The sequence below is a fragment of the Panthera leo genome, chromosome D1 (genome assembly GCF_018350215.1).
Source record: "Panthera leo isolate Ple1 chromosome D1, P.leo_Ple1_pat1.1, whole genome shotgun sequence".
Lineage (NCBI taxonomy): Eukaryota > Metazoa > Chordata > Mammalia > Carnivora > Felidae > Panthera > Panthera leo.
The window spans coordinates 54,973,925-55,000,926 of NC_056688.1; the positions used below are offsets into that span (position 1 = coordinate 54,973,925).

Genomic DNA, 27,002 nt, shown 5'->3' on the forward strand with positions numbered 1-27,002 from the left:
CAAGGCCTCACAAAGGCCCTTTGAGGCTGGCCTCCTTCCCCACCCACCAGACAAAGGAGGGAGAGGAAGGCGTGGGGGTAGGGGTTCTGAGAGGCAAGAATCTTGTGGCCAGGAGGCTTCTGGGAGTTCTGGAGAATCAAGGCAGCTCACAGGGCCGAAGTGAAAGGTCTGGTGTCAGGGTGGAGGGCCAGGCGAGGCAGGACTCCTCATGCTCTGTTACCGACTCCCTGGGCAATCAGGGCATTGCCTCCCCCTTCTGGCCTCAGTTTCTCCACCTCTCAGGTACCCCAGTCCAAGAAAATACACAGGATTGTTTGAAGTGGAAGGGACTTGAGATCATAGCCTAGGAAAGGGACATGAAAACTAAATTCCATTTGCCCAAAATGTCTAGGAGGCTGGAGGGAAGTTTGTAAAATGCAAATCTGACCCTGTCACACTCCACAGAAAGCCTCGCCTTCCAGGGCTCCCACGGCCCCAGAGTGCACCAGCCCCACCGACCCTAGGACCCAGGCTTCCTCGTCCCCTACGTTCCTGCCATGTCCCAAATAAGCCTGAGGGTTTCAAGTCTCCCGCCCTTTCCAGACTGTGCTGCCTCACCCTTCAACTGTGAGATGCCTCTTCGGATTCACGGGCAGCAGGGCACAGCACAGTCCCCTGCACAAACGTCCCTCCCGTGTGACCAACTCAACACCAGCAGCCTCCCAGTCACCCGGGTCCCAGGGGTGCCCACTCTCACACGTAGGAATCGGGGTGAAAGAGGACGAAATCATGTCATGAGGCCAAACACTTCTGCTCAACACGGTCTAGCCTCGGCGACCAAGGCTGGGACAGGGGTGGGCAGCCAGACAGATGCCGCGGAATTCACCACTCTCAACAGTGATGGTGCCAGCTGCCTGGACCGGGTGCCAGGTGCAGGGCCAGACTTGTTCACGTGCTATCTCTTCTAATGCTCCCAACAGCCCTGTAAGGTGCTATTGTTTTTGTTTTGTTTTGTTTTAACGTTTATTTATTTTTGAGACAGAGAGAGACAGAGCATGAACGGGGGAGGGTCAGAGAGAGGGAGACACAGAATCCGAAACAGGCTCCAGGCTCTGAGCTATCAGCACAGAGCCCGACGTGGGGCTCGAACTCACGGACCGCAAGATCATGACCTGAGCCGAAGTCGGCCGCTTAACTGACTGAGCCACCCAGGCGCCCCAGGTACTATTGTTTTTCACTACTATTAACTACTTACCATAATAAATACTTTCATTTGCAGCAAATGACTGTTCCAAAACCATCACGAAAATAATCAGCAAACTCCTTACACTTCACCGCCACTCTACATTTTACTAAAAATAGGTCACATCCACATTCACCTCATTTTTGGCCCAAAACCACCCTGGGAGAAGGGTGGCAGGGCGGAGGGCCCCATATGCCCTGTGAGGAAGTTGAGGCCCAGAGAGGGGGCGAAATTCGGGCCAGGCAGTGATGGCCACAGGGTCAGGGCCCATGGTTGTGCTCCCTATCCAGGTGAAACCCCGCAGCAGGAGGGTCCTCCACTTTCTCAGCCACCCGGGGCCTCAGGATGACCAGCCACCGCCCTGTCCCCCGCAGGCTGCTCGCCTCAGTTCCGGTTGTGACCAGACACTGACCTTGGGCCGCTTCCACCTGACAGTGGGCCCCGGGGTGCCCTTGTAGTACAGGGAGTCGTCCGTGGCCGGGAAGTTGGGGTCCTCGAAGAGCACCTTCCTGCGCAGACAGGCCCGCTTCAGGGCGGAGTAGTTCTGGTCCTCGTAGGGCTTCACACACGAGAACATGGTGGCGGCTACCCCAGCAGGGGAGGCCAAGACAAGGCAGCAGAGAGCTGAGGTGGGGACGTGGGTGGCTCCGGGGGTACCTGGGAGGACAGGAAGGTGAGGAGATCATCACTTACCGAGGACTGGAGGACCCAAGGCACACGGAGTCAGGTGCCCTCCCCGTGGCCCTGTGAAGCGGCCCCCTCATCCCCAGATGACAGGCCAGGAGCCGAGAGGCTCAGAAGCGGGGACAGACACAGCTGCTACTTGCACAACAGGGACAGGAGCCAACTGACCTGACTCCACATCCTGAATCCTCTCATTTCTGATACTTAGAGGGGGCGCCAGCCCACAGGCAGGCCAAGGGCACAAGCATAGTGATGCTGGGGCTGCCTGGCCACACCCACCTGCTCCTTCCTTTGTCACCAGCCTTTCCTAGACCTGCCAGGGCCGAGTCAGGCTCATGGCCGACTCAGCAGCTCCCTGGCAGGAAAGCAGCAGCACTGCCTCCAAGCTTCTCTCCCCTGGACCCTCCCCGCGTGGCAAAGGCACATTTCTGTCCCCCATGGAGGGCGCCCCCCTCCAGCCATCCATCGTTTACATTCTCTGTCAGCCCCACCCTCTAGCAAGCACTGCCTTCTGGAATAAACATCTCCTCCTCAATCCTACTGACCTAACCTCCCCTGAGGCCCCCCATCCCTTCTAACCTCCCATCCTCCCAAGCCAGACTCTCGCTGATGACCTCCCAGACCTCACAAAGGCTCACTCCTGAACAGTCTCATCTGGGTCCCCGGGGACGACGGCACTGCTTCTGGCTCCTCCCCCACCTCTGGCCTCCCTCTTCCCCTGGGGGCTCTGGGGGGCTGCACCAAGCCGTGTTCTGCTCACCATCTCTGCCTGATGACCCCCATCTCCCTGTGTTCAGCCTGGGCCCCTCTTCTAGGCCCCCAACCGGGCCACCCCTATGAGGTCCCGGGGTGCCCACAGCCATCAATCCCAGACTAAACCCTTCGCCTCCCTCCACACCTCCCCAGGATTCCGGTCCCAGGAGGCAGGACCGGAAGCACCCATTAGACCGGAAGCCCCCAGAGAGCAGGGTCCACTTGGTTTGCTCCTCCTGTGCATGCGGCCCCTGCACCGAGCTCGACACAGAAGGAGGCTGTACACATCAGCATCCTCCCTGCAACCCCCCTTGAGCTTGTAGCCACAGGTAACCAAACTGGAGGGCCACTGACCGGAGCGACAGGGCCAGGGAAGCCCTTCAGGAGGGGGCGGGGTGGGGAGGGGCCTGAAGCATGTTCAGAGGACCAGGATCTGACAGCCCCTGTATCTCAGACTCCATCTGGGCTGCTGGCAGAGCTCCACCCCCGCCGTCCGGGTCTACGCAAACTGGGGCCTGCCCAGGCAACACTGCAATCCCACTGGGGCACAGGCCCTGACTTCCCAGCCCGGCTGAGGGAAACCGAGGCAAGGAATGCTGGCTTCTGGGGTGAACACAAGTTTGAAAACAAGACTGACGTGGGTGCCAGTCCCAACTGCGCCTCTCACCTGCTGTGTGGCCTTGAACAAGTCTCCCTCTCTGAGTGCCCATTTTCTCAGCTCCGCAATGGGAGCGATATTGCTTTAAGAACCGGAAGATGCCATTGCTGAGAAGACAGCTTAGCAGGCCAGAGAGAGGGGGATGAGAAGAGGAGGACACAAGTCACCTCTCATTACCAAGAGAGCAGCTCCGTCTCTCCGGCACCTGCCATGTGCAACCCAGCAGGCAAGAGGCAGTATAGGAAAACAGTGCTGGGAAGTCGTTCACCGCGTCCATTTTTCAGGAAAGAAAACTGAGACTCAGGGGAGGGGCCTTGCCCGCATTCCATGGCAGAGCCTGGACTTGAACTCACATCTTTTGGTGCCTCCACCTTGGCCTGGTGACCCTGTGGCACAGGAGAAAGGGCTGATTCCACACACTCTGGCTGCGCCAGGTTCACGGGAAGGGAAAGACGAGGGATGTGACGGGGAAGGGAGTAGCAGGAAGGGCAGAAGGTGAGATGGGCGGTGAGTGTGGAACTCGGAGGGGCAGCAGGGAGAGCAAGGAGGGCTCACGGTCCCTGGCCGCCAAGGACACACGGCCACTTCACCTTCTGCCCCACATCCATACGGGGCCTGCTGGCTCTGCTGCTGTGTGACCTCAGGCCAACCACTTAACCTCTCCGGCCCCGCCTCTTCCAGGAAGGCCCAAAACACTTTCAGCCTGGGAGGCCTTAGGGAAAGAGGAGGGGAGCCTGGAGAGCCAGCCCCTGGACTTCTGACACACAGCCACTCAGGGGAGTCATTAGCATCACAGCTTCCAGTAGGGCCTGGTCAGGAAGCAATTAAAGCTGCAAGAATTAGATCAAAGAAGCTAAAAGCAGGATCCCAGAAATCAGCTCTAGCAATTCCAAATTCAGAGCCCAGAGGGCCCAGGGAGAGGGAGCAAGCTGGCTGAGGCAGCACAGCCAGGTCGGCCTGGCCAGAGAATGAAGATTCTGGTGGCCCTCCAGGCCACATGGTGGTCAACGTTCCCAGGAGGCTCTGCTCCCAGGGAGGCCAGAAACAGGAAAGCCTGGCTGGGCCCAGGCCAGGAGAACGGGGGCCAAGCCTGGCTGAAGGTCCAGCCCTGGCTCATCTCTCCAGCCTCACCCCTGCCAGCAAGGCTGCCCCAGCCTACTTAGGCCAGGCTCTTCAGCCCCAGCCTTTCTTTGCACAGCTTGTACCTCATGGCGACTGTCCTCTCACACCTTCGGCATGCCCCAAGAATACCTCCCACTCCACCCATTGAGTCAACACTCCCACGGGGTCATGGAGTCAATATGAGCTCTGCCCCCCCTCCCGATAGCTGCAGGCATCACTGCTGAAGGCCGCGGAGAAACCAAGAGTCAGGAAAGCCGGCTTCCAGATCTGGGGGCTCTTCTCGGGGCTCTTCTCTCTGGGCCTGAGTTTGGAGCATGGCACACCCCGCTTCTGAACGTCTTCACACTGTGTGTGAACCCGCACTGACAGGAGAGTCCGAGTTTCCCAGCTGCTTTCAGCAGCCCTCTTCCCTCTGCCCCTGCCAAGCTCACCCCACCCCTACCATTCTCCATGCCACGTTCAGTGCTACGAACCCCCTGCAGTTCCTGTAGCTGTTTACTCGGAGCCTGTGCACGCACCGTTCCTTCCACATGTGCATACCCGGAGAACCGGTCATCTTTCAAGGCTCAGCCCAAGTGCCTCCCTCCCACCCCCAACCCGTCTCCTCTCCCCCTCCACAGGACGGGAAACCCTGTGACGGCACCCATTCCATCATGCCCCATCTGCGTAGGACTTATCCATCTCCCCGGCCCAGCCTACACCCCTGCAGGGCAGGGCCCGTGTCTGGCTCCTCTCTGTAACCTCAGGGTCCAGCACTGGGGGCAGGTTCAATACATCTGTATTGAGAGAGAGCCAACACGGGGGATGTAGGAATCCCTTCATGGATGGGAAAAACAGGCTCAAAGCATGGCAGGGACTACCAGAGAGGGTCAGCTTGCTGCATCTGAGCCGCACCAGCTCTCAGGTCCTGAAGGCAGGGCCTGCCCCTTCCCACTGCCCCCCTCCCTCCGACTCCCACTGCAGCACCCTCACCCCTGCTGTCATGGGCGCTTCACAGCTGCACCCGGACACTCCATGCAGCCAGCGCTTCTCCAGCTCTTGGCGGAGAGCCGGCTCTAGTTCCCTAATATCCTACGCTGTGCGACCCTGGACAGGCCACAACACGTCTCTGGTCTGCATGGTCCTCATCTGGAAGGAAGTGTTCATGTGCCAGGGTCTCTGGGAGGATCAAAGGAGACACTGCCGCACAGAACTGCATTTTGTATGCTTCGATGCACGTGCTCCTGAGGGATGTCGATGTTGACGTCTGGGGTAGACCTACAATGTGTCCACAGCCCTGCCAGGAGAGCGAGAACAATTCAGGCTTCCGCCCCCAAAGCACTTCATGGTCTAGTGTGGCCAGAAGACACAAGGCACATGGAATATGTCACCTCAGAGATTCCGGCAAGGGCGACGCAAGGAGGCGTTCACAGAGGCCTGGTCCCGGAAGTCGGCTGTTCTTTAGGAAAGGCCATTCCAGGCAGAGGGAACAGCTCAAGCAAAGTCTCAGCGGCAGGCAGTGCAAGGCGATTCAGACCCAGCCGGGCACAGTGGGGGCTGCCGACTGAGCACAGGGTGCTAACCTGGGTCAGAACGAGGGCCTGAGAGCACTCACCAGGGAGCTCCGAGAAACCACTTTTCTGGCAGGTCGGTAGGATTTGAGTTCGAGTCCTGACTGCACCACTTAGCACTGCACATCCTTGGACAAGCTGTTAACGCCTCTGAGCTGCTGTGTATCAGCCCCACCTCGTCCCGGCTTCTCAGGTGACAGGGAAAGACAGGGAAAGGTGCCCTGGGCACCTCAGCCTGGAAATGGTGTGTACCCACTTCCAGGCGGCTGTGGCCCCGGCTGCTGTTGTTCCCTGGGCCTCGAGAGGTGGTGGGCATGGCCCAGCTGTGTACAGGGCGGAGTGAGGGCTCATCTGAGGTCACGCTGAGCCAGCTGCGGGAGGAAGCTGACGCCAGTGAGCCTTCCCTCGATGCTACGGCCACCACAGCCAGGGAGGAACCGGAGAGGGAGTCTGGTCCCATTTTATAGATGAGAACAGCGAGGAATGTGTCCCAAATCTGCCACCCATTAGCTGGATCCCAAGCTTCCAGACTCCTTATCACACCAGGGCTTTTCAAAGCAGGGCCCCGATTAACATTGTGATCACTTTAGGGGGTACTTTGATGTGGCAGTAAAGACGTCAGTAAGAAAGCTGTTCCCCATCCCGTTCTCTCTCAAGGACTCTCTCTGAAGGAGAATTCGGTTTGGTCCAGCGTGTCAAAATCCCTTGTGGCCCCTGCGCACCTATACTTGCCGAAGGAGGATCAGCCCAGGCTCAGAACACCAGCATCTGGCCAAAAGTGAATGGATTTTTCTGCTGTTTTTCCTTTAGTTTTAAGTACCAGTTACCTTGTACCTACGGAGAGTAATACTGACTTTCTTTTTTTTTTAAGTTTATTTATTTTGAGAGAGCGAGAGAGCATGCACGCACGCGCGCGCGCACACACACACACACACACACGAGCAAGGAAGGGGCAGAGAGAGAAAGAATCCCAAGCAGGCTCTGCACCCAGCACAGTGCCCAACGTAGGGCTCAATCTCACGACCCTGAGATCATGACCCGGGCCGAAACCAAGAGTCAGACACTTAACTGACTGAGCCACCCAGGCGCCCATTACTGCCTTTCCATTTACAGCAGACAGTTTCCTTTAAGAAATACTAAGGACAAAGGAAGTTGACTTAAAGAAAACCATGAAGTTCACAGTGGTGTAGGGGAAGCCTCAGCAGTACATGGAGCCCTGGAGGGCAGGATGCAGCTGAGGAAGGAGCAGGACAGAGGCCCAGAGCCCTGCGGCAGGGGGCAGGTCACCTGACCTCTCTGGGCCTCGGGCCTCTCCTCTAAGAGGTAGGATAAAGAAGCCAGCACACAGAGGGCCAAGAACAGCCACGGCCATTTGAAGAAGAGCATGCTAGAGGATTCACACTAGCAGTTAATAAACCCTACCACAGGGGCACAAGGTGGCTCAATCAGTTAAGCGTCTGGCTCTTGGTTTTGGCTCAGGTCGTGATCTCACAGTTTGTGGGTTCGAGCCCCACATCGGTCTCTGTGCTGACAGCTCAGAGCCTGGAGCCTGCTTCGGATTCTGTGTCTCATTCTCTTTCTGCCCCTCCCCCACTTGTGCTCTGTCTCTCTCTCTCTCTCTCTCAAAAATAAATTAAAATGTAAAAAAAATATTTCAAAAAAAAAAAAAAAGACCTAAAGACCTATCATAAAGCTCTAATAATTTAGACAACGTAGTATTGGCACAGGAGAGACAAACAGACCAATGCAACATAGAAAGCCCAGAAAAAGGCCACAAGTAGGACACCAGGTTTATGACAAAGGTGACATCATGGTGCATTGGGAAAAGGATGGTCTTTTCGATGAGTGGTGCTGGGAGGACTAGTTAGCCATATGGAAAAAGATTCATCTTGACTCGTACTCCCCCATTATACACAAAAAAAAGTTCCACGTAGATTGCAAATCTAACCAAAAGGGAAAACAATAAAGCTTTTTGAAGAAAACAGAAGAAAAAGAGCATACGGGAGGAAGCAATCAACAAAATTAAAAGGCAGACTATGGAATGGGAGAAGGTATTTCCAAATGACATATCTGGTAAAAAGTTAGTAACCAAAATCTATAAAGAACCTATCAAATTCAACACCCAAAAAAACAAACAACCCAGTTAAGAAATGGGCAGAAGACATGAATATTTTTCCAAAGAAGACATCCAGATGGCTAACAGACACATGAAAAGATGTTCAACATCACTCATCATCAGGAAGATATGAATCTAAACTACAATGAGATATCACGTCACACCTGTCAGAATGGCTAAAATTAACAACTCAGGAAACAACAGATGTTGGTGAGGATGTGGAGAAGGGGAAAGCCTCTTCTACTATTGGTGGGAATGCAAACTGGAGCAGCCACTCTGGAAAACAGCATGGAGGTTCCTCAAAACGCTAAAAATAGAACAAGCCTATGATTCAGTAATTCCACTAGGTATTTACTCAAAGGATACAAAAACACAGATTCGAAAGGGTACGTACACCTCAACGTGTATAGCCGCGTTATCAACAATAGCCAAATTATGGAAAGAGCCCAAGTGTCCACCGACTAACGAATGAATAAAAACAATGTGGTACGTATATACAATGGAATATTACTCAGCCACCAAAAGGAGTGAAACCTTGCCATTTGCAACGATGTGGATGGAGCTAGAGTGTATTATAGTGTATTATGCTAAGAGTAATAAAGTCAGTTAAAGACAAATACCACATGATTTCACTCAGATGTGGAATTTAAGAAACCAAACAAATGAGCATATGGGAAGAGGGGGGTAAGAGAGAGGGAGACAAACCATGAGACTCTTTACAACAGAGAACAAACGGAGGCTTGCTGGAAGGGTGTTGGGTGGGGGACAGGCTACATGTATGATGGGTACTAAGGAGGGCACTTGTTGGCATGAGCACTGGGTGTTACGCGTAAATGATGAATCACTAAATCCTACTCCTGAAAACAATACTACACTACACATTAACTAACCAAAATTTAAATTACAACTTGAAGAGAAAAAGAAGAGATTATGTCCAAATGGCCGATAAAATGAGAAGAAAAAGCCCTCAACTGATAAAATGAGAAGAAAAAGCCCTCAACTTCGCTAGTCATCAAGGAAATGCAAATTAAAACCTCGATGAGATACCGCTACACCCCCACCAGAATGACTACAGGGAAAACCACCACACAGACACACACACACACACACACACACACACACACACACACACACACTTCCTAAGCACACAGCTCTTCCGCATTGACGGTGGAAGTATGAATGGGTACAACCACTTTGCAAAACCATCTGACCCTAGCTATTAAAGCTGAACAAAGGCATCACTCAGCAATTCTACTCGTAAGTATACAATGAAGAGAAACACAAGCACCTGTTCACCGGAAGGCCTGTACAAGAATGTTTATCACAGCAGTGTTTGTTACAGCTGAAAATCGGGAAAAAACCCCAATGTCCATCAACAGAAGAGAGGATAAATACAGCGTTGCAATGGAATAGCATCCAGCAATGAAAACGAACAAATGATTGCTGCGCGCAATTCCAGGGATGGATCTCACAAGCAAAACACTAGGCAAGAGAAGCGACACTGCGATCCCATTTATGTAAAATTGGAAAGCAGGCATAACCCATCTCTGGTGACTACAAGGCAGGACAGTGGCTATCTCTGGGGGCAGTGACTGCAAGGGGCCTGCAGGGACTTCCGGATCTCTGATAATACTGCTTCTCGATCTGGGTGGTGCTGCATGGGTGTGGTCACTGGGCTGTGTGCCTGAACTTCATGCGGTTCCAGAGGGCAGTTATGCTTTAATGAAAAGCCACTGCAATGGCCCTAGGAAGAAGGGCTGGCTGAATCTAGTGACCCCGATTCTGCCAGGTCTGGACCCCTGGAGGGGTCTGGCATCCAGAGTGGGTGGGACAACCTGGGGTGGAGAGCAGGGAAGGAGCCCCGTGCTGTGTCCTGGCCTGGCCTTGTTACACACAGGCTGTGACCTTCCGTGGGCCTCTGCCTCCATCTTTCAGAACACTGTGGCTTTGACACTGGGAGGGCTCGAACCCAAGAGAGGGTCCCACAAGGTGAGGTTGGTACCCTTGTACCCCAACCAGGCACACACCTCCAAGGTCTCCTCTCTGAGAAGGGGCTGCCAGTCCAGGACCCTAGGAGACACTCCAGGGCAGGTGCTCAGGGAAAGGAGCTGGGTCAACCCAGAGTGGCAGTGTGGGTGGAAGAGGTCACAGGTGAGGCTCACCGGTCCTGGAACACCAGCAGACACTGGGCTCCCTCTGAGGTGACAGAGAAGTGAGGAAGGTGCTGAGCAGGTGAGGGACCTGAGACCCATCTGGCTGTCACATGGATAAGGCACTAGCAAAGTTCAAGGCTAGGGGTGCCTGGGTGGCTCAGTCAGTTGAGTGTCTGACTGCAGCTCAGGTCATGATCTCACAGTCCGTGGGTTCGAGTCCCGTGTTGGGCTCTGTGCTGACAGCTCAGAGCCTGGAGCCTGCTTCGGATTCTGTGTCTCCCTCTCTCTGTGTCCCTGCCCCCACTCGCACTCTGTCTCTCTCTCAGAAGTAAATAAACATTAAAAAAAAAAAGTGCAAGGCTAGAGCAGTAAAATGAGAAGGCAGGCCACAGGACTTGAAACGACAGACTCATGTGTAAATGGAGGGAAGGCAATTTCTAGAGCTGCATGAGAGGGAGACTCAACTTTCCTTGGTGAGCAGCTGGTTGTGGGGGTGAAAGGGAGAACACAGGAAGGCCTGCTGGGGGTTCCCCCTCTGAGCCGTGATTGCCCATACACCACAGTGGGGAGCCCAATCCTGCAGCCTGAGCCCGGCACAGTGGGCTTCATCCAGCACCAGCCAAAAGAACCAATGATGCCCCACACCCACAGCCCGGCAACCAAAACCTCTCATCCATCCCCCCACCTCCCTTCCTCGACCTCCCACTACATCCCACTCTAGGCAACAGGTGCCGGCCCCCCTCGTCACATGGTCAAAGATGGACAGAACAGCTGCATCTAATTCAAGGACACAGACAATGCCAACGTTCAGATCTTTGCTGACACCCATTCAGCTGGGCCTGAGCTAACAAAGAGGGTCAGAGCCTCAAAGATGTCCCAGGGGAGGAGGAGCACAGACAGACAGACACGACATATACCACGAACCAAGCCAGATACTCAGCGGTCAGTGCTCCCAGGAGTAAGGCGTGCTGCAGGTTGGTTCATAGGGATAGGAAAAACGGCGGTGTCCCTTCCAGAGGGAACCAGAGCAGGGCTTGAAGGCTGGGCCACACCAGGCATGGGGAGAGCAGGCAGGATGCACTCGAGATGGAGGGAGGCCAGGGTGTGGAGTGGTGAATGGGGAAAGCTGGCAGGATCAGCTCTGCGCGGCTGGGATACCAGGCTGCTGGGCTCGGGCTCATCCTGAGGGCACAGGGGAGCCAAGGAGGGGCAGAGGGGGTAGACGCTGAGGAAAGAGGCTGAGGCAGCGACCCGGTCGGGACAGCTGTGGCCTGAGCCGGCACAGAGCAGGCCAGGTGCAAGGGAGAAGCCTGGAAAGGGAGAGCCTCAGCGTTTGGTGACCTCCAGGTTGTTTGTATGGTTTTAGCTTTGTGAGTGTATGCACCCCCTTTTATCCCACAGCGCACCCCCGTTCTCCTCTTGCCCCCCGAGCTACCATTTCACTAACAAGCTGAAGGCATCTGTGTGTATTCTGGCCTCTGGCAGGTATTGGGGACCGAGGAAAGGATGGCAGGGGAGGGGAGGGAAAGTGTGTAAGGAAGGCGAACTGGGCCACAGGTTCATACTCCAGTTCACGCTCGTTAGGGCTCCGGGCTCCAGCAGCAGGGCCAGGGGGCTGGGCCCGGTGAGTCACTCCAGCCAACGCCAGGCAGCCTGGCACCGGGGCTGGGAAATCCTGTCTTTCTTCTCCACTCCCTTCCCCTTATCGTTCCTGTGTCCGAACCAGTCTCCACCCAGCCGTGGTGATCTTTTCAAACACAGAAACCCAATGCTTGAAGTACACGGAGGGCCTAAAGGGCAGGGCCAGGCACGTCTGGGGCACAGGGTCTCTCTCTGGTCCTGGGGCGCTGATGAACCCCTGGCAGTGCACTTGAGGGAAAAGCCAGCTTTGGGGCTGGCTCGCCGTGTGGTCCTGGCTGAGTCCCGAGGCCTCCGGCGCATAGCTGTTCCTCACTGGGCCGTGGGTCCCTCGACAGGGTGGTGAGGAGCCCGGGCACCCCAGCAAGCAGGCTCACCTGGGAGAGGAACCTCCAAAAGGGGGGTTCCAGCCTGGGCTCTGCTGGGGTGAGGGCGGGGACAGGAGGAAGCTGGGACAGAGGAAGGAGCCACACCCCTGGAGGCGGGGGCTTCCCTGGGCAGGGGCTGGGCTCCAGGCAGGGCGAGCAGCTGGCTCACTGGTTTGGGCACTGAGAACCTCAGGGCCACTGGTCACCCTAGCTTGGAGCTCCCAGCCCCGCACCACATCCTGCCTGCTGAGAAGGTGCTGAGGGAGGCATAGATGCAGCTGGGAGCCACCCACCAGGGGCTGTTCTCTCTCCTACCTGGGTGGGGGTGATATTTGGAGCGGCAGCTCCCTCCCCACAAGGGAAACAACCTGACAGAACGAGAGTTCATCAGGTCACTGAAGCCACCTCGGCTCCACTGTGCTGCTGTGTGACCCCAGGCAAGCCTCTGCCCTCCCTGGCCTGCAGGTTCTCACTGTTGCATGGGGGAAAAGGGGACAATTCTCACTTTTTTTCAATCTGCGGAGTTTGTCACCAGGACAGCCTCTTTTCCTGCTTCCTGAACAGGCCGTCTGTGCTTCTGGCACCACGTACCTCCAGCTGGAAGACTCCAGCTGGAAACCTGCTGAGATGGTACCCATTTCTCAGACAGGGAAACTGACACTCGATTCCTAGGTCAAGCTCCTGCACGACCTCAGAAATGAGAGCTGTACTATCTTCATTGCAAATGAGGTCTAGGGCTCGCAGAGGGAAAGGATGCATTCCGGACTGAGTCAGGGGCCTGTCTCATGTCAGGGCTACGCTCTGCCTGGCCCTCCATCCCTCCCTCAAACAAAGACAGCGACCCACTCATCAGCCCCTGGGAGCTCCACTCAGTGAGTGCACCCTCCCCAACCTTCTCCCACACCTGCCCGATGCCTGGCCAAGGACACAGGCAGGAGTCAGGCAGGGCCCCACCTGGGAGGTCCACCTGATTGAGGAGAGACTGTGCCCCCAGTACCAGGCTAAGAGATCTGCTCAAAAAGGGGCACGGATTCATTCAGACAGGGCATGAAAGGCTCGTGGAGGAGGTGGCATCTAAGCAGGATCTCAGAGTGGGGCGGCTGTGACTTCGAGAGGTGGAAATGGAAGGTTAAGAGGAAGATGGAACATTCTGGGAGGAAGAAACCATTTAGGCAAGGCTGGAATACCAGGAGCGAGGGAGAGGGAGAAGGAAGAAGGCGCTAGCACAGAAACATTGCCACAGCCGGGTAATGATAGTCCTGAAAGCCAGGCTAAGTCCTGGAGGGTGCCAGCATCTGAGCTGAGCACCTGGATGGCTCACAGGAAGCTGGGATGGAAAGAAAGCCAGGACGCAGGCAGACAGACCAGACTATAGGAACAGACCCTGAGAAGCAGGGCCTCTTGTGGCATGGCCTTGGCTGTGGGGTTGGTTAAAAGGGAGACCCTCGCCAAGGCAGGGTGTGCAGCATGCAGGGCAGGGGCTCTCTGGCTGGGGCTCTCGCTGGAGGCAGAGGTGGATGACAACCTCACCTCGGAGCAGAGGTGTGCTGGCAACACCCACGGGGTCTGTGCACGGCTCCGCACCACATCGTGTGCCTGCTAGAAAGGCCAGGCCGAGGAGGAATGAGCCTCAGAATGTCCTATCCACACCCTCATCATCCTCAGATGGGGAGACAGTCACTTCCTCGTGCCTCAGAGTTCTTTTGCATCTGTAAAACGAAGGTCTGCTCTACTGGCCCAGCTCCTCCCACACACCTCTGCCCCAGGAGGGACTTAGTCCCACTGGCCTTACTCTACTCATCTGCAAAATGGGGCTCCTACCAGCCCCAGGGGATGGTGGGGATCGAGTGACCCTGCACAGCCCTGGGTGTGTTGAATAAATGACCATGATGAGATGTGCACCACTCTGAAAGGCCTGACGTACTGTCAGGCGCAGGACAGGGTCTGGTCACTGGGGCAACCCACGGGGAACCCACGGGGACATGCCAGCACACTCCCCTCCTCCAAAAATCCCTGAGCTCTGGCTACCATGGTCTCAGGCTGGGCTCTAGGGCCAGAGGTGCAGCAGCCCGAGGCTCTGCTCACGCAAGTTCCTAGGCTGGGGAAGGAGGGGGAGGGGAGACGGAACACCGAGGATGAGCACAGGGGGGAAGCCAGTGTATGTGGGTACCTGGGAGGGGGATCTCTTCGGAATGGCCTGCAACGACAGTGAAACTGGTCCCAGTGGCAGGCTGAAGAATGCCGCCCCACCCAAATATCAATGTCCTAATCCTTGGAACCTGACGATGTTACTTTATATGGCAAAAGAGATTTTTTTGCAGATGTGATTAAGGATCTCGACTTGTGGAGATTATCCTGGATTATCCAGCTGGGCCCTAAATGTAATCACAGGTGTCCTTATCAAAGGGAGACAGAAGGAGATGTGACTCCAGAAGAGGACAAAGCAACAGGACAAGGAAAGCAGACAGGCTGGGGTCATGAGGTCAGAGGAAGGCCAGCAGCCACTAGAAGCTGGAAGAGACAAGGAACAGATTCTCCCCTGGAGCCTCGAAAAGGAACCGGCCTGCCAATACAAGTTTGGTCCCCTACGACTCATTTCAGACTTCTGACCTCCAAAGCAGAACAAACTGGTGCTGTTTTAAGCCGTTAAATTTGCACTAATTTGTTACCACAGCAAGAGAGAACAAATACCATTCCTGAAGAAGATCGTGGGCAGGCATGGATGTGGCCTCACACCTCTCTGCTCAAGGGAGTGAGTGAATCAGCTAGCGATATTCATCCTGAATTGCTTCAATGTAAAACAAAGTCACTCCAAACTTCTGTGTCTTAGTTACTGGTAACAAGCCACTCCGGGCCCACTGCACCTGACCAGCATAAATTATACAGCGGCAGGCAGCACGCTGGCGGGTGCAGGCCACCAGGCTCTCTGCCTTTTGTCCCCCAGGATACAAGATCCTGTGGCCATCCCCTGAGCACACCCCATCACTGACGGTTAGCTGAGTACCAATGGATGGGCTTTGCTCCGGCCACTAGCCCCTTCTCCCACAAGACCACGTGTGCCCCACTGTGGCAGAAAACCACAGCACTCCCACCCCCCCTCCCCTTACAGGCCACCACAGCCTCAGCCACCGGCACCCTCAGACCTCTATAGCCCTGCCCCGGGAGAGCTGGGGCCCCCAGAAACACATCTCTGAACAAGTAGAATGGGAAGCAGTAACTCAGGCCAGGACAGCAAGCAAATGCTCACATTCCATTAGCTTCCTGTGTCCAAGCCTAAGGGCGGGCTTCCTACAACATCCTGGATTAAAATCCCAAAGGGCCTTAGCCCATTTTGCCTTTAGTGAGCAGGGAAAAGCAGGCCCTGAGGCCAAGGGAAGTGGGCAGCCTGGCCTAACTGAATGCAGTCCCAGGGCATCACCATCAACCGGGGGAGAAGCCACCAAACTGGGGCGGGTCTTGAAGGAGAGGCCTGGGGGACCACTGCCAGCCAAGAACTGTCCTGAGTAGCAAGGCATGAAGGGGCAGAAGAGGTCTCCGGGGGGGACTTGAGGGGTGGAGGGAAGGGGCTCTAACGGCACTCAAAACTTGAGGACGGGGGCAGGGTGGGGAGGTGAAGAGAAGACCAACTGTGGACAGCTGTCCCATGTGTCTGCACAGGCCCCAAAGCGGCTGGCGGGTCTCCCCAGGTCCCCAACTCTGAGGGGTGCAGACCTGCCCTCTGCAGCTGGGGGAGCCTAAGGCCTGCTGCTGAGCTTTATGTATGACCGTTAGGGGGACAGGAGACTTTGAGAGGCCCAGGGACTTGGATGGGCAGATAGGCAGCAAGACCACTGACTGGAAGCTTCTGAGCCTAGCTCTCCACACCCAGCGAAGACTGAGAGGAGGGGCTTCCACATCAATGGGAGGAACTCTTTCTCCTTTTCCCTTCTCCCAGAGTTTCCCCCTCCTTGCTGTGGGCTGTCTCCCCCAGGGAAGGGACTAGGTGATACCAACTATCAATTGCTGTTGACCTTGAACAACGATGGGGGTTGAAGCAGGGGTTAGGGATGCCGATTCCCGCACAGTCAAAACTCCACGTGTAACTTTGGACTCCGCCAAACTTTACTGCTAATAGCCTATCATTAACCAGAAGCCTGACCAATAACATAAACAGTTAACACATACTTTGTACGTTGTATGTATAATACGTTGTATGTACAAGACACAAAGCTAGAGAAAAGAAAATGTGATTAAGAAAATCCTAAGGAAGAGAAAATACATTTACAGTACTGTAAAAAATCCATGCAGGAGTAGACGCGTGCAGTTCAAACCCGGGTTGCTCAAGGATCCACTGTACTATTAATTATAATAGCTATCAAACACCAGGTCCTTAGTGAAGGACTTTCGTCGACACGATCTCCCTTAATCATCGTCATTCGATGTCATGGACTCCCTGTCATCAAGCAGTATTCATCCCTGGGCACAGGTAAGGGCAGAACCAGCCTCAGAGAAGAAGCCTGGACACAAGGACAGACCTGCAGGGAGGAGATGGTAAAGAGAGGCTTTTCTGTGCCCTCTGTGGGCTCCACGCCAGCCTCCTGTTCAGGGACCAGGGCTTCAGGGCTGTCCTGAGAGGGCAGAAGAGAGGCAGAGGAGTGGGGAGAGGGCCTCTCGCGGCCGTGGCCTCCTCCTCACTGGGCTCTATAGTAACCCGCTCAGCACAGAGCCAAAGAAGGATGACCGTTCTTGTTCTCAGAGGCACATCTGACCATTTAAGGCCCTTCTCCACAGGGCTACCACTCAGTTTCACACCTCCAGGCCTTTTGCCGGGCCTGCAATGCCTGCCCTTTCTCTTCTGCTTGCTGAATTGTTCATCCTAAGACCCAGCACCGAAGTGTCTGCAGTGAAATCTCCCCCAGCTCCCAGGCAGGTCCCTGCCCTGGGCCCCAGTACTGGGTGTATGCTCACAGGGGCTTATCTGTTGACCCATCTGCCTCACCAGTCAGAAGGGAGGCTCATCAGGGCAATGACCCCACCTCAATGTCCTGGCACCCAGCTCTGGACTGCCCTGAGGCAGCTGCAACTATGTCCACCCTACGCTGCCCAGTCCCTCAGCCAGGCAAAGCAGCCAGGCCTCCCCACCCCTACCCCAGGACTCTGGGGACTGGAGCAGGGACCAGGCCCAAAGTCCCTGGGAAGTCTCAATCCTTACAGAAGAACATGGTGGGTTCCCCCAGGAGGCCTCACACTCAGGGTTGGCTGAGCCCTACTCTCAAACCTCTCTCTTCCAGGAAGTCTACCCAGATTTTTCCCTGGAATGGTTGGCCTCAGCACTATACCCTCCAACGCTAGTACAGGAAGAAGATTCTGACCTGTGAGCCAAGCTGACCTAGGTTCAAATCTTGGCTCAGCAGTCCTGAGAGACAATTTTAGCTCACTTCATCCTCTGCCCTACCCTCCTCATCCCTGTGAGGGCTGGGGCTGATTCGCTCCACATGAAATGAAACGTGAACAGACGGCACCTGTTACTGATCTCCTGTCCTACCTCACCTCTGGACGCCAGGCGGGTTTCCCCAGGTCCCCAACTCTGAGGGGCGTAGGCAGGATCAGAGAAGCCCAGGATCCATTCTCTCCCAGATCTCCCCACCTCCCCCAGCCCAGACTGACACACCGGAGCCTAGCAGCCCAGGAAAAGGCCCTTATCGAACCAGGGAGGGTCAGGGAGGAATCGGCCTGGGCCCTGCCCCTTTCCCAAGCCTCCAGGGCCGGGGTTGAAGCCTCCAGGGCCAGGTTGAGGGGGGCATCCAGGGGGGCTTGTGGAACTGAACGGATAGAGGAGGACTGGGAAGAGAACAGGAAAGAGGAATGGTGAGGAAGATGAGAAGAGACAGTCAAGCCCGGGGCGGGGGGGGGCGGGGGTGGTGGTTAAACCTCACCCCGTCAGTACTAAGAAACTGGCTCCGGAACACCCACCCAGAGGGAGGTGGAAGAGGCCCCAGGCCGCCGGGTGGGGATGGGGGTGGGCAGTAGCCCGGGGGCGGGGGGGAGGGGGGCGGATTCTCGAAGCCCCACCCCCACCCCACCCGCCCCGGGCCTCAAGGACCGCGCTCACCTCCTTCCTCCCCCGGAAGGCGCTCCGGCACACCTATTCGTGCTCACAGGGCACGCACCGGCCCGCGCCGCACCCGCACACACACCTCCGAAACACACACGAACACGCGCGCTCGCACACGCCTCCCTCTGCGCAGCGCCTCCTACCTGCCGCGCCGCCGCGGCTCCGGCGAGACACGGATGCAGGGCACCGCGCGGCCGCGGGAACCCGGGCTGCACCGGTCTCCGGCTCGGGCCGGGGATCCGGCTGGGGCTGGTCTGGGGCGGGGGCTCGAGCTCCGACTCCCAGGCTGCGGCCCGCCCCGCCCCGCGGCCTCCGCCCATTTGGGGACAGAGGCGTGGTCTCCAGCGGGGCGGGCGTGCCAGGCTTGCTGCGCAGGCGAACTGGTGCGGTGCCTTGGGGCGAACCCGCTAGGGGGTGGCCGCCGGGTTCCCTCTCCCGGGTAGGAGGGGACCTGGGGGCCGCATGGCTCGGCCCGACCTCTCTCGGCTAGATCGGGCCCCCGGTCTCCCTCCTTCCCTCCCAGCCGCCCTAGTTCCGCTCTGGAGTAGCTCCGGGAGCGCCCGAGGGCCGAACTCAGGTCTACTCTGCTTGAAGGTTCTGCGCCAGCCCCGCACAAGGCTTGCAGGCCACCCGCACTTCGGGCATGCATCTTGTGTGGAGAGTCACGCAAGGCCAAAACAGGGGCCTGGGAAAAGAGGGGCTTGAAGAGGCGAGCTCCCTCTCTTCCCCATCTCCAAGGTTCAGGATGAGGAGGGGGGCTCTAGAGCCCGGGGAGGCACACACAAAGGCCCTTAGATTGCGGAAAGCTGGCCCCAGGCCCGTATTGAGCATTGATGCGTGTGCAATAGGACTGCTTCAGGAGCTGCATGTTTCCGGAGTAAGGTTGAGAAGGTTCGTGAGTGACCAACCCTGGGGCTCAGAGGGGCTCAGGGGCTCAGAGCTCCTGGCAGACATGCCTCTCTGATCTGTTCGTCCGAGGCCTACGCTGGCCCACTTTGCAGATACAGAAACTCCTGCCCACTCACCGGGATTCTCAGGCCCACTCACCCGGATTCTCAGTCTCCTTTAATGATCTCATTAAATTCTCAGGCACTCAGACAACCCGGCCACCGCCTCACACTCTTGGGTCCCAGACCTCCCAGAAGTTTCTTTCTCCCCAGGATGTAGCTCCAGCCCCACCTCCCCCCTTTCCCCTTCTCTAGTCCCTATCCAGACAAGGAAGACTTTCAAATATGCAACCATGACCGGCCACCCACAGAACAATGTTCCAAAATTGCCCCAGTGCCGACTCCCCCAACCATAGGCCATTGCTGGGCCTGTGCCCTGGGCTGCAGCCTCCCCAGGCTCTCAGTGCTCCTCTCGAGGCCGTTGGCTCCCCCACCCTCAGACTGTGGTTTTGCTGCTCTGCTGCTATCTGGAAAGCTCTTCCTTCCTCCAGGAAGCAAGTGCTGATAATCAAGCCTCTAGAGCCATGGCCTCCATCACCAAGCCCCTCTCCACTAGGAAGCCCTACCCCCCCTTCTTCAGCGTTCGCACCCTTTGTTTGTGCTTCTTGCCTGGCCCTAAATTCAGTAAATTCACGCTGCCTCTCTTGGAGTTAGTGGTGGAGTCTCGGCCCCCTTCCCGGCCTCCCTGTGAGGCTGAGGCTCATTCTGGGGAAGACAGTAATACTTGGTGAAGCCAGGCAGGTCTGGCTCCAGTCCTCGCTCTGCCAGTTACTGGCGGTGTGATCCAGGCAACTCCTCTGTCCCTTTTCCTGTCTGTAAACTGGGCTTCTAGCAGAAAGGTGTGATGATCCGGTACAGGCAAGTTGTGGGGCCCAGTAAGGCCCCATCATGTAGGGTATTGGGTAGTATTGCCTCTGGGCTGGGGAACTCCCACCTGGTCAAAGGTGGGCCCAGGGGTCATGTGTGAGAAGACATTTGCCTCAGCCTGCCAAACAGTGGAGCTCAGAAGGTGCCTGGGCCCCTTTTTGTTTTCAGAGCGATGCAAGGACGAGAAGGGTATCATGTAATGATTGCAAGCATGAACTTTGGACTCACTGCCTCAATTTGTGTTAGGGGTGTGACCTTGGGCAAGGCACCTGACCTCTGTGTGTTCCAGTTATGGTAGGAAAAGAGGATAAAATAGGCAGAGAGGGAAAGGATAGGACCTGAGGTACCCAGACGTGGAAAAACACATATTTTGGAACAATGTCCGATGTGTCATACCACAGCAGCCCCCTCAGGCTTAAGGTTCCTCTTAAGAATGTAACAGACCCCACCTATTCCCCCTCAGGTTTCCCTCAGGCACCTGAGGAAAGACCTAGGTATGGCCCTAGACCACCCCTCATACAATGCAAACGAGCCAATCGGGAATGGACCACCCAGCACCTTAGAGCTATCCAGCCAATAAGGGTGGGACCCGAGAGGGAACAGGGGAGAAGGGGAGGGGAGGGGGGGGCCAACCAAAACCTTATAGAACAAAGACACTTGCCTATTGTCGTGGCCATTCCCTTTCTCCGTAAAGAGGTCTTCCCCACTATTCTCCCTTTCTAATCTTATACTCTAGTAAACTTTTGCCTGCCGCTCATTTTGCGTCCACCTCTTCGTTCTTCGAAGCGGCGGGACAATGAATCCCGGGTATTGTGGTAAAAAAAAAATCCTGCAACACAGTCCCGTCCCCATAAAATCAGTATAGTAGCCTTCACATCATGGAGTTGAAGGAGCTAAATGGGCCATGCCTGTAAAGCCCCTAGAGTGGCCCCTGGGCTCAGAGTCAGGGCTCAGCACAGTTTAGCCGAGGTTACCTTCATCCAGTCCACCCCTCTCATTCTGTGCAGGCACCGGGTCCTGAGAAGCAGAGACATGTACACATGGCTAGTTAGAAGGCCAGGGCTTCCAGAAGGTCAGCACTGCAAGGGCCCCCTCAGAGCTCATCCCTGGCAGTTCCCACCTTCTCAGACAGATGAGGAAAGGGGCCGAGAGAGAGAGAGAGAGAGAGAGTGACCTGTCCAGGGCACCCATCCTGGCTGGGGGTGTGGGGGGAGGCACTGGCCCTGCTCTTGTTGAGGGGAGAGTTGTATATGGTCTGCAGACAAGTCAGGAAAAACCTGGTCTCCCAGCAAGCTTGAGGAAGGGGTGGGGCTCTAGTGATGCTCTGGCGACACTCAGTTTTCACGAACTGAGTCACGGAACGGTGCCATCACGGGGCCTGCTGTGTAGGTGCTTTTCCCACTTAATTCTCACGGTCACCCTCTGCAGAAGCCCTCATTAGGCCCATCGTGCAGATGACAGAACTGAGCCTCAGAGACATGCCCCAGCGATGCAATTAGGAAATGGTAGAACTGGGGTTCACACCTACCCTGTCTGATGCCACTCTTGTGCCCTCCCCCTTCTTCCCCTTCTCCTCCTCCTCCTCCTCCTCCTCCTCCTCCTCCTCCTCCTCCTCCTCTCTCCTCCCAGGGAAATTTCACCTCTGTGGGCTCCTTGATTGGCTATCCAATCTCTGCTTGCATCCCCCTGCAACTGGGAGCTCGTTCCCTCCCAGGACAGCCCTTTCAACTCCTCTGGGGAGAGTCTTTTGCCACCCAAAGCTGACCCTTCTCCCTCTCCATGGTTCTGCAGGTCTCCATACCACGCCCCCCCTCCCCAACTTCACCAGAGCCTGGCCACAGAATCTTCTCTGCTCCAGACCAGAAATCCCTTACCTTGACTGCTCCTGTGTGTAATCAGGTTTCCCAGGTGAAATTCGTACAATAATAATTTCTTTCAAAAATCTCAGCACATCTAATTGGTTAGCTATTGTTTGAGAACCCTAAGGGAAGCCCCTGGGCATGGTGAGTGGCTGGTGTCTTGGGGGAAAATATTCAAATAACTGCATCAACCAGTTCCCCTACTGCCATCTAGCCATGAGGTCAGGATTGTAGGGAGAGGAGTTGAGTCAGACACACAGAACTTTCAGGCTGGGAATGGTTGCTAACGGTATTCTCCAAAGAGGACATGAGATGGGAGGGTCACATTGGACTTCCAGCAGACACATGGAAAATGGCGATGCAGAGGGCAAGATTACCTTTGATTTGCCCTTGATTCCATGCTTCTCTGACACATTTTTTTTCAGAGAAAAGTGCCATTATTTTACTGGTATCCTGGATATTACTAAGAACCAGCCAGGACCAAGTGGAATTTATTCCGGGAATGCAAGTTTGGTTTGATATTAGAGAATCCACTGTGTTAGTTTGCTAGGGCTGCCATAGCAAAATTCCCCCAAACTAGGACACTTAAACAGCAGAAATGTATTGTCTCACAGTTCTAGAGCCTAGAAGTCCAAGATCACATGTCATCAGGGTTGGGACCTTCTGAGGGCTGTGAAGGAGAATCCATTCCATGCCTTCCTCCTAGCTTCTGGTGGCTTGCTGGCATTTCTCGTGTAGCCACAACACCCTGATCTATATGTTCACGTTCACATGTGTTCTCCCTTTGTGTGTATCTATCTCTGCATCCAAATTTCCCCTTTTTATAGAGACACCAGTCATATTGGAGGAGGGCCCACTTTAATGACCTCCTTTCTTGATCACTTCTTTAAAGAACCCATTTCCAAGTAAGATTACATTCTGAGGTACTGGGGGTTAGACTTCAATGTCTTCTGGGGGACGCAAGTGAACCCATAATAAGCACGTACCATATTAATGAATCTAAGAGGAAAACCATATGATATTCTCTATAGACGCCAAGAAAGCCTTTAGCAAGAGTCAACACCCATTCATGATAAAAATACTCAGCGACATAGGAAGTGAGAGATACTTTTTCAAATGATAAAATGTGGTTCTAAAGCCAGCATCTTATTTCATCAAAGAAACACTAAAAGCATTTCCATGAAGATGAGGAAGCAGGCAAGAATGGCCACTCACTCCACCACTATTCCACATTGTACTAGAGGTATTGGCCAATGCAATTAGACAAGATAAATCAATTGGACGCCTGACAATAAGTAAAGAAGAAATAAAACTACCTGAAAAACCACAGAGAAGCAATGACAAAACTAATTCAAACAGTAAAAGAGTTCAGTAAAAATTCAATAGCTTTTATATATACAAACAATAAACAGAGGTCCTAAGGGGAGAGAAAACCCTATTTGTGATAACAACAACAAAAAAGATTAAATGCTTAGGAGCAAATTTAATTAGAAATGTGTAAGACCCATAGGAGGAAAAATTGAAACATTCTTGAAAGACACTAAAGAAGAACAATTGAAAAGACATCCTCTGAGGGATGAGTCAACATCATAAAGATGTTAGTTCTCGCTATGTTAATTTGCAATTTCAATACAATCCCATTAAAAATAATGGCAAGCTATTTTATGAAGAGAGACAAGTTGATGCCAAAGGGCATATGAAAAATAAACACGCAACAATAGGCAAGAAAACACTGGAAAAGAAACACAGTAAGGGTTTACCAGACATTAAAAATGGAATTTCCAGGGCACCTGACTGGCTCAGTCAGTAGAGTGCACGACTCGTGATCTCAGAGTCATGAGTTCAAGCCCCACACTGGGTGTAGAGGCTATACTTAAGAAAAATGTGTACCAGACATTAAAACAACAAAAGCTTCTGTAATTAAAAGTGGGTGGCACCGACACATGAATAGATAAATCGCAATAGACTAAAAAATTTAGAAATAGACCCAAGTATATCATTATCCCAGTGATTTCAGATGCACCTTTGTTACATACTAAAGATAGACTTTGTCATAAATGTTACTGGGTAGCCACGTGGAAAAAGGAAAAAAAAATAGACCCATATGTTCCACCCAATAAAAAGAAACTACACGGTTTAGGGCTCTAAGTGTTAAACTGAAACCATACAAAGACTAGAAGGAAACATGGGTGACTTCCTCTTTAGGTGTCGTGTTGGGAAAGACTTTCTGATGATGTTTCAAATCCCAGAGGCCACAAAAGAAAATACTGACAAATTGGACTGCATGGAAGTTAAAAAAAAAAAAACTGCCTGACACAAATCACCATAAACTAAATCCACAGACAAATGACTTCCTAGAAGAAAATATTCACAACATCATACCACAAACAAAAGGTAAACCTCCCTAATACATAAGTAACTCTTCCAAATTGAGGTACAAAACCTAAAATCCAATAGTAAAATGAGGAGGGGAAAGGCATGGCACACCATTGACCAAAAACGGTATAAAAATTGGCCCTCAAACAAATTGGCCCCTTGGAAAAAAATGTTCGAGGACACTGAAAATTAGAGAAAAGCAAATTAAAACAACTCCGAGAGGGGCACCTGGGTGGCTTAGTCGGTTGGGCGGCCAACTCCGGCTCAGGTCATGATCTCGCGGTCCGTGAGTTCAAGCCCCGCGTCGGGCTCTGTGCTGACAGCTCGGAGCCTGGAGCCTGTTTCAGATTCTGTGTCTCCCTCTCTCTGACCCTCCCCCATTCATGCTCTGTCTCTCCGTCTCAAAAATAAATAAAAACGTTAAAAAAAAATTAAAACAACTCCGAGAAAGATACCATTTCTCACCCATCAGACTGACAAAAAATGAAAAACATCACAACACATTCTGTTGGCGAGGCATTTGAATACATTTGAGTACATAGCTGGTCGGAATGCAAATTGGTGCAACCTTCTGGAAAGAAATTTAGCAATACCTAACAAAATTAAACATGTGCTTACGCTTTCCCCTGGCAATTCCACTTTTTTTTTTTTAATGTTTATTTATTTTTTGAGAGAGAAAGAGACAGACAGAGACAGAGCATGAGCAGGGGAGGGGCACAGAGAGAGGGAGACACAGAATCTGAAACAGGCTCCTGGCTCTGAGATGTCAGCCACAGAGCCCGATGCGGGGTTCAAACTCACGAACTGCGAGACGGTGACCTGAGCTGAAGTTGGACGCTTAACCGACTGAGCCACCCAGGCGCCCCTGGCAATTCCAGCTCTATGGATCTGCTTTGAAGATAAGCTTCCAGCAATGTGAAAACACATGTGCAAAAGGCTTTTTACTGAAGCATAATTTTTTATTGCAAAATCTTGGAAACAATCTATCATACATGGGAGACTAGTTGAATAAATTACAGCTGAGCCATATGGAGACCTTTGCAGCTTTAAAAAATAATAAAATAAAATAAAATAAAATAAAATAAAATAAAATAAAATAAAATAAAATAAAATAAAATAAAATAAAATAATAAAATAAAATAACTGAGGAAGATTTCTGAATTGATGTGGCATCAATTCCACTCTATTAAGTGGAAGGGAAAAAAAAGGCAAAGGCCCAAAGCACGTCAATATAGTATGCTGCTCTTCATGTCAGAAAGAAGAGAATATAAGAACACACAGAGGTATCTGCTCATCTGGGCAAAGGAAATATAGGAAGCACAGGTGAATCTTTGGAAGAGGCTGGTTCCTCCGGGGCAGGTGGAAAGAGGTGGAGAGAGTGAGGACTGGAAATGGGAGAGCAGGGGCATGGAGAGACTGCTACATCTCCAAGTGTATCTTTTAAAATGTGTATTATTCTGGGGCGCCTGGGTGGTTCAGTCGGTTGAGCGTCGGACTTCAGCTCAGGTCATGATCTCACCGTCTGTGAGTTCGAGCCCCGCGTCGGGGTCTGTGCTGACAGCTCAGAGCCTGGATGGAGCCTGCTTCGGATTCTGTGTCTCCCTCTCTCTCTGTCCCTTCCCCACTCTCACTCTGTCTTTCTCTCTCTCTCAAAAATAAACATTAAAATATTTTAAAATAAAGAAATAAAATGTGTATTATTGAGATATAATTTACATACCATAAAATGCACCCTTTTGAGGGGTAAGTCAGTGGACTTTAGACTGTTTGCAAAATCGTGCAGCCCTCGCCATGATCTCGTTCCAGAACATTTTCATCATCCCGTTCGTCGTCCCTCCCCTCAATGCCTGGCGACCCCTGATCTACTTTCCTGTCTCTGCAGATTTGCAGATCCATATAATTTGCAGATTTCATATAAATAGAATCATACAATATGTGGCTTTTGGTGCCTGGTTGCTTTCACCCAGCAGAACGCTTGCACGGTTCATCCGTGTTGTAGCGGGGATCAGCACACCCATTCCTTTTTATGGCTGGATAATATTCTGCTGTGTGATAATATTCTGCTGTGATAATATTCTACCACGTTTTGCTCATCCATTCAGCTGTTGCTGGACCTTTGGGATCTTTCCACTTTGGGGCTACTAAGGATAATACTGCTATGGACATTCACGTATGAGGGCTTGTATGGACCTGTGTTTTCAATTCTTCCGGGTATATACCTGGGAATGGAATTATTGGGTCATAGAGTAACACCATGTGACATTTTTTGAGGAACTGCCAGACTGTTTCCCAAAAAGCCCAGAGCCCCCTTATGAGGACTGTGACCCTCCCCAAGCCCTGTGGAGTCACTGGGTCGGACCTGAACCAGGCTTCCTCTCTGTCCTGACAAGCACGCCCCCTCCCGTGCCCTCTCCTAGCACTCCAAGGCTCCGAGCCCTGTCCCTTCCACCTGCCGTGACCCCTGGGCTCCCTCCACTCCTTTGTCCCTCCCAGGTCAGGCACTTCCTTGCTCCCCTGCTCCCCATCTCCTCACTCTCCCCAGCCCCCCTCCTGCCCCTCAGAGCCCTTTCCCTGCAGCCAAATGAACTTTCTGAA

At 53.6% G+C, this 27,002-nt stretch overlaps 1 protein-coding gene across 3 annotated transcripts in view; it reads right to left on the reverse strand.

The window, feature by feature from the left end:
• The window catches only part of CAPN5 (calpain 5), a 52,695-nt gene extending 34,084 nt beyond the window's left edge, over positions 1-18,611 (reverse strand). Inside the window, exons 1-2 of one of the 3 annotated variants that reach the window (XM_042904771.1) lie at positions 18,502-18,611; positions 1,635-1,879 (exon numbers count right to left, since the gene is read on the reverse strand). In XM_042904771.1, the coding sequence (XP_042760705.1) occupies positions 1,635-1,799 (165 nt within the window). In that variant the 5' untranslated portion in view covers positions 1,800-1,879; positions 18,502-18,611. Of the gene's footprint in view, positions 1-1,634; positions 1,880-2,074; positions 2,411-18,501 lie in introns of those variants that run through there. The other 2 variants (XM_042904773.1, XM_042904772.1) reach the window with 2 other exon arrangements.
• Between the last annotated feature and the right edge of the window lie 8,391 nt (positions 18,612-27,002).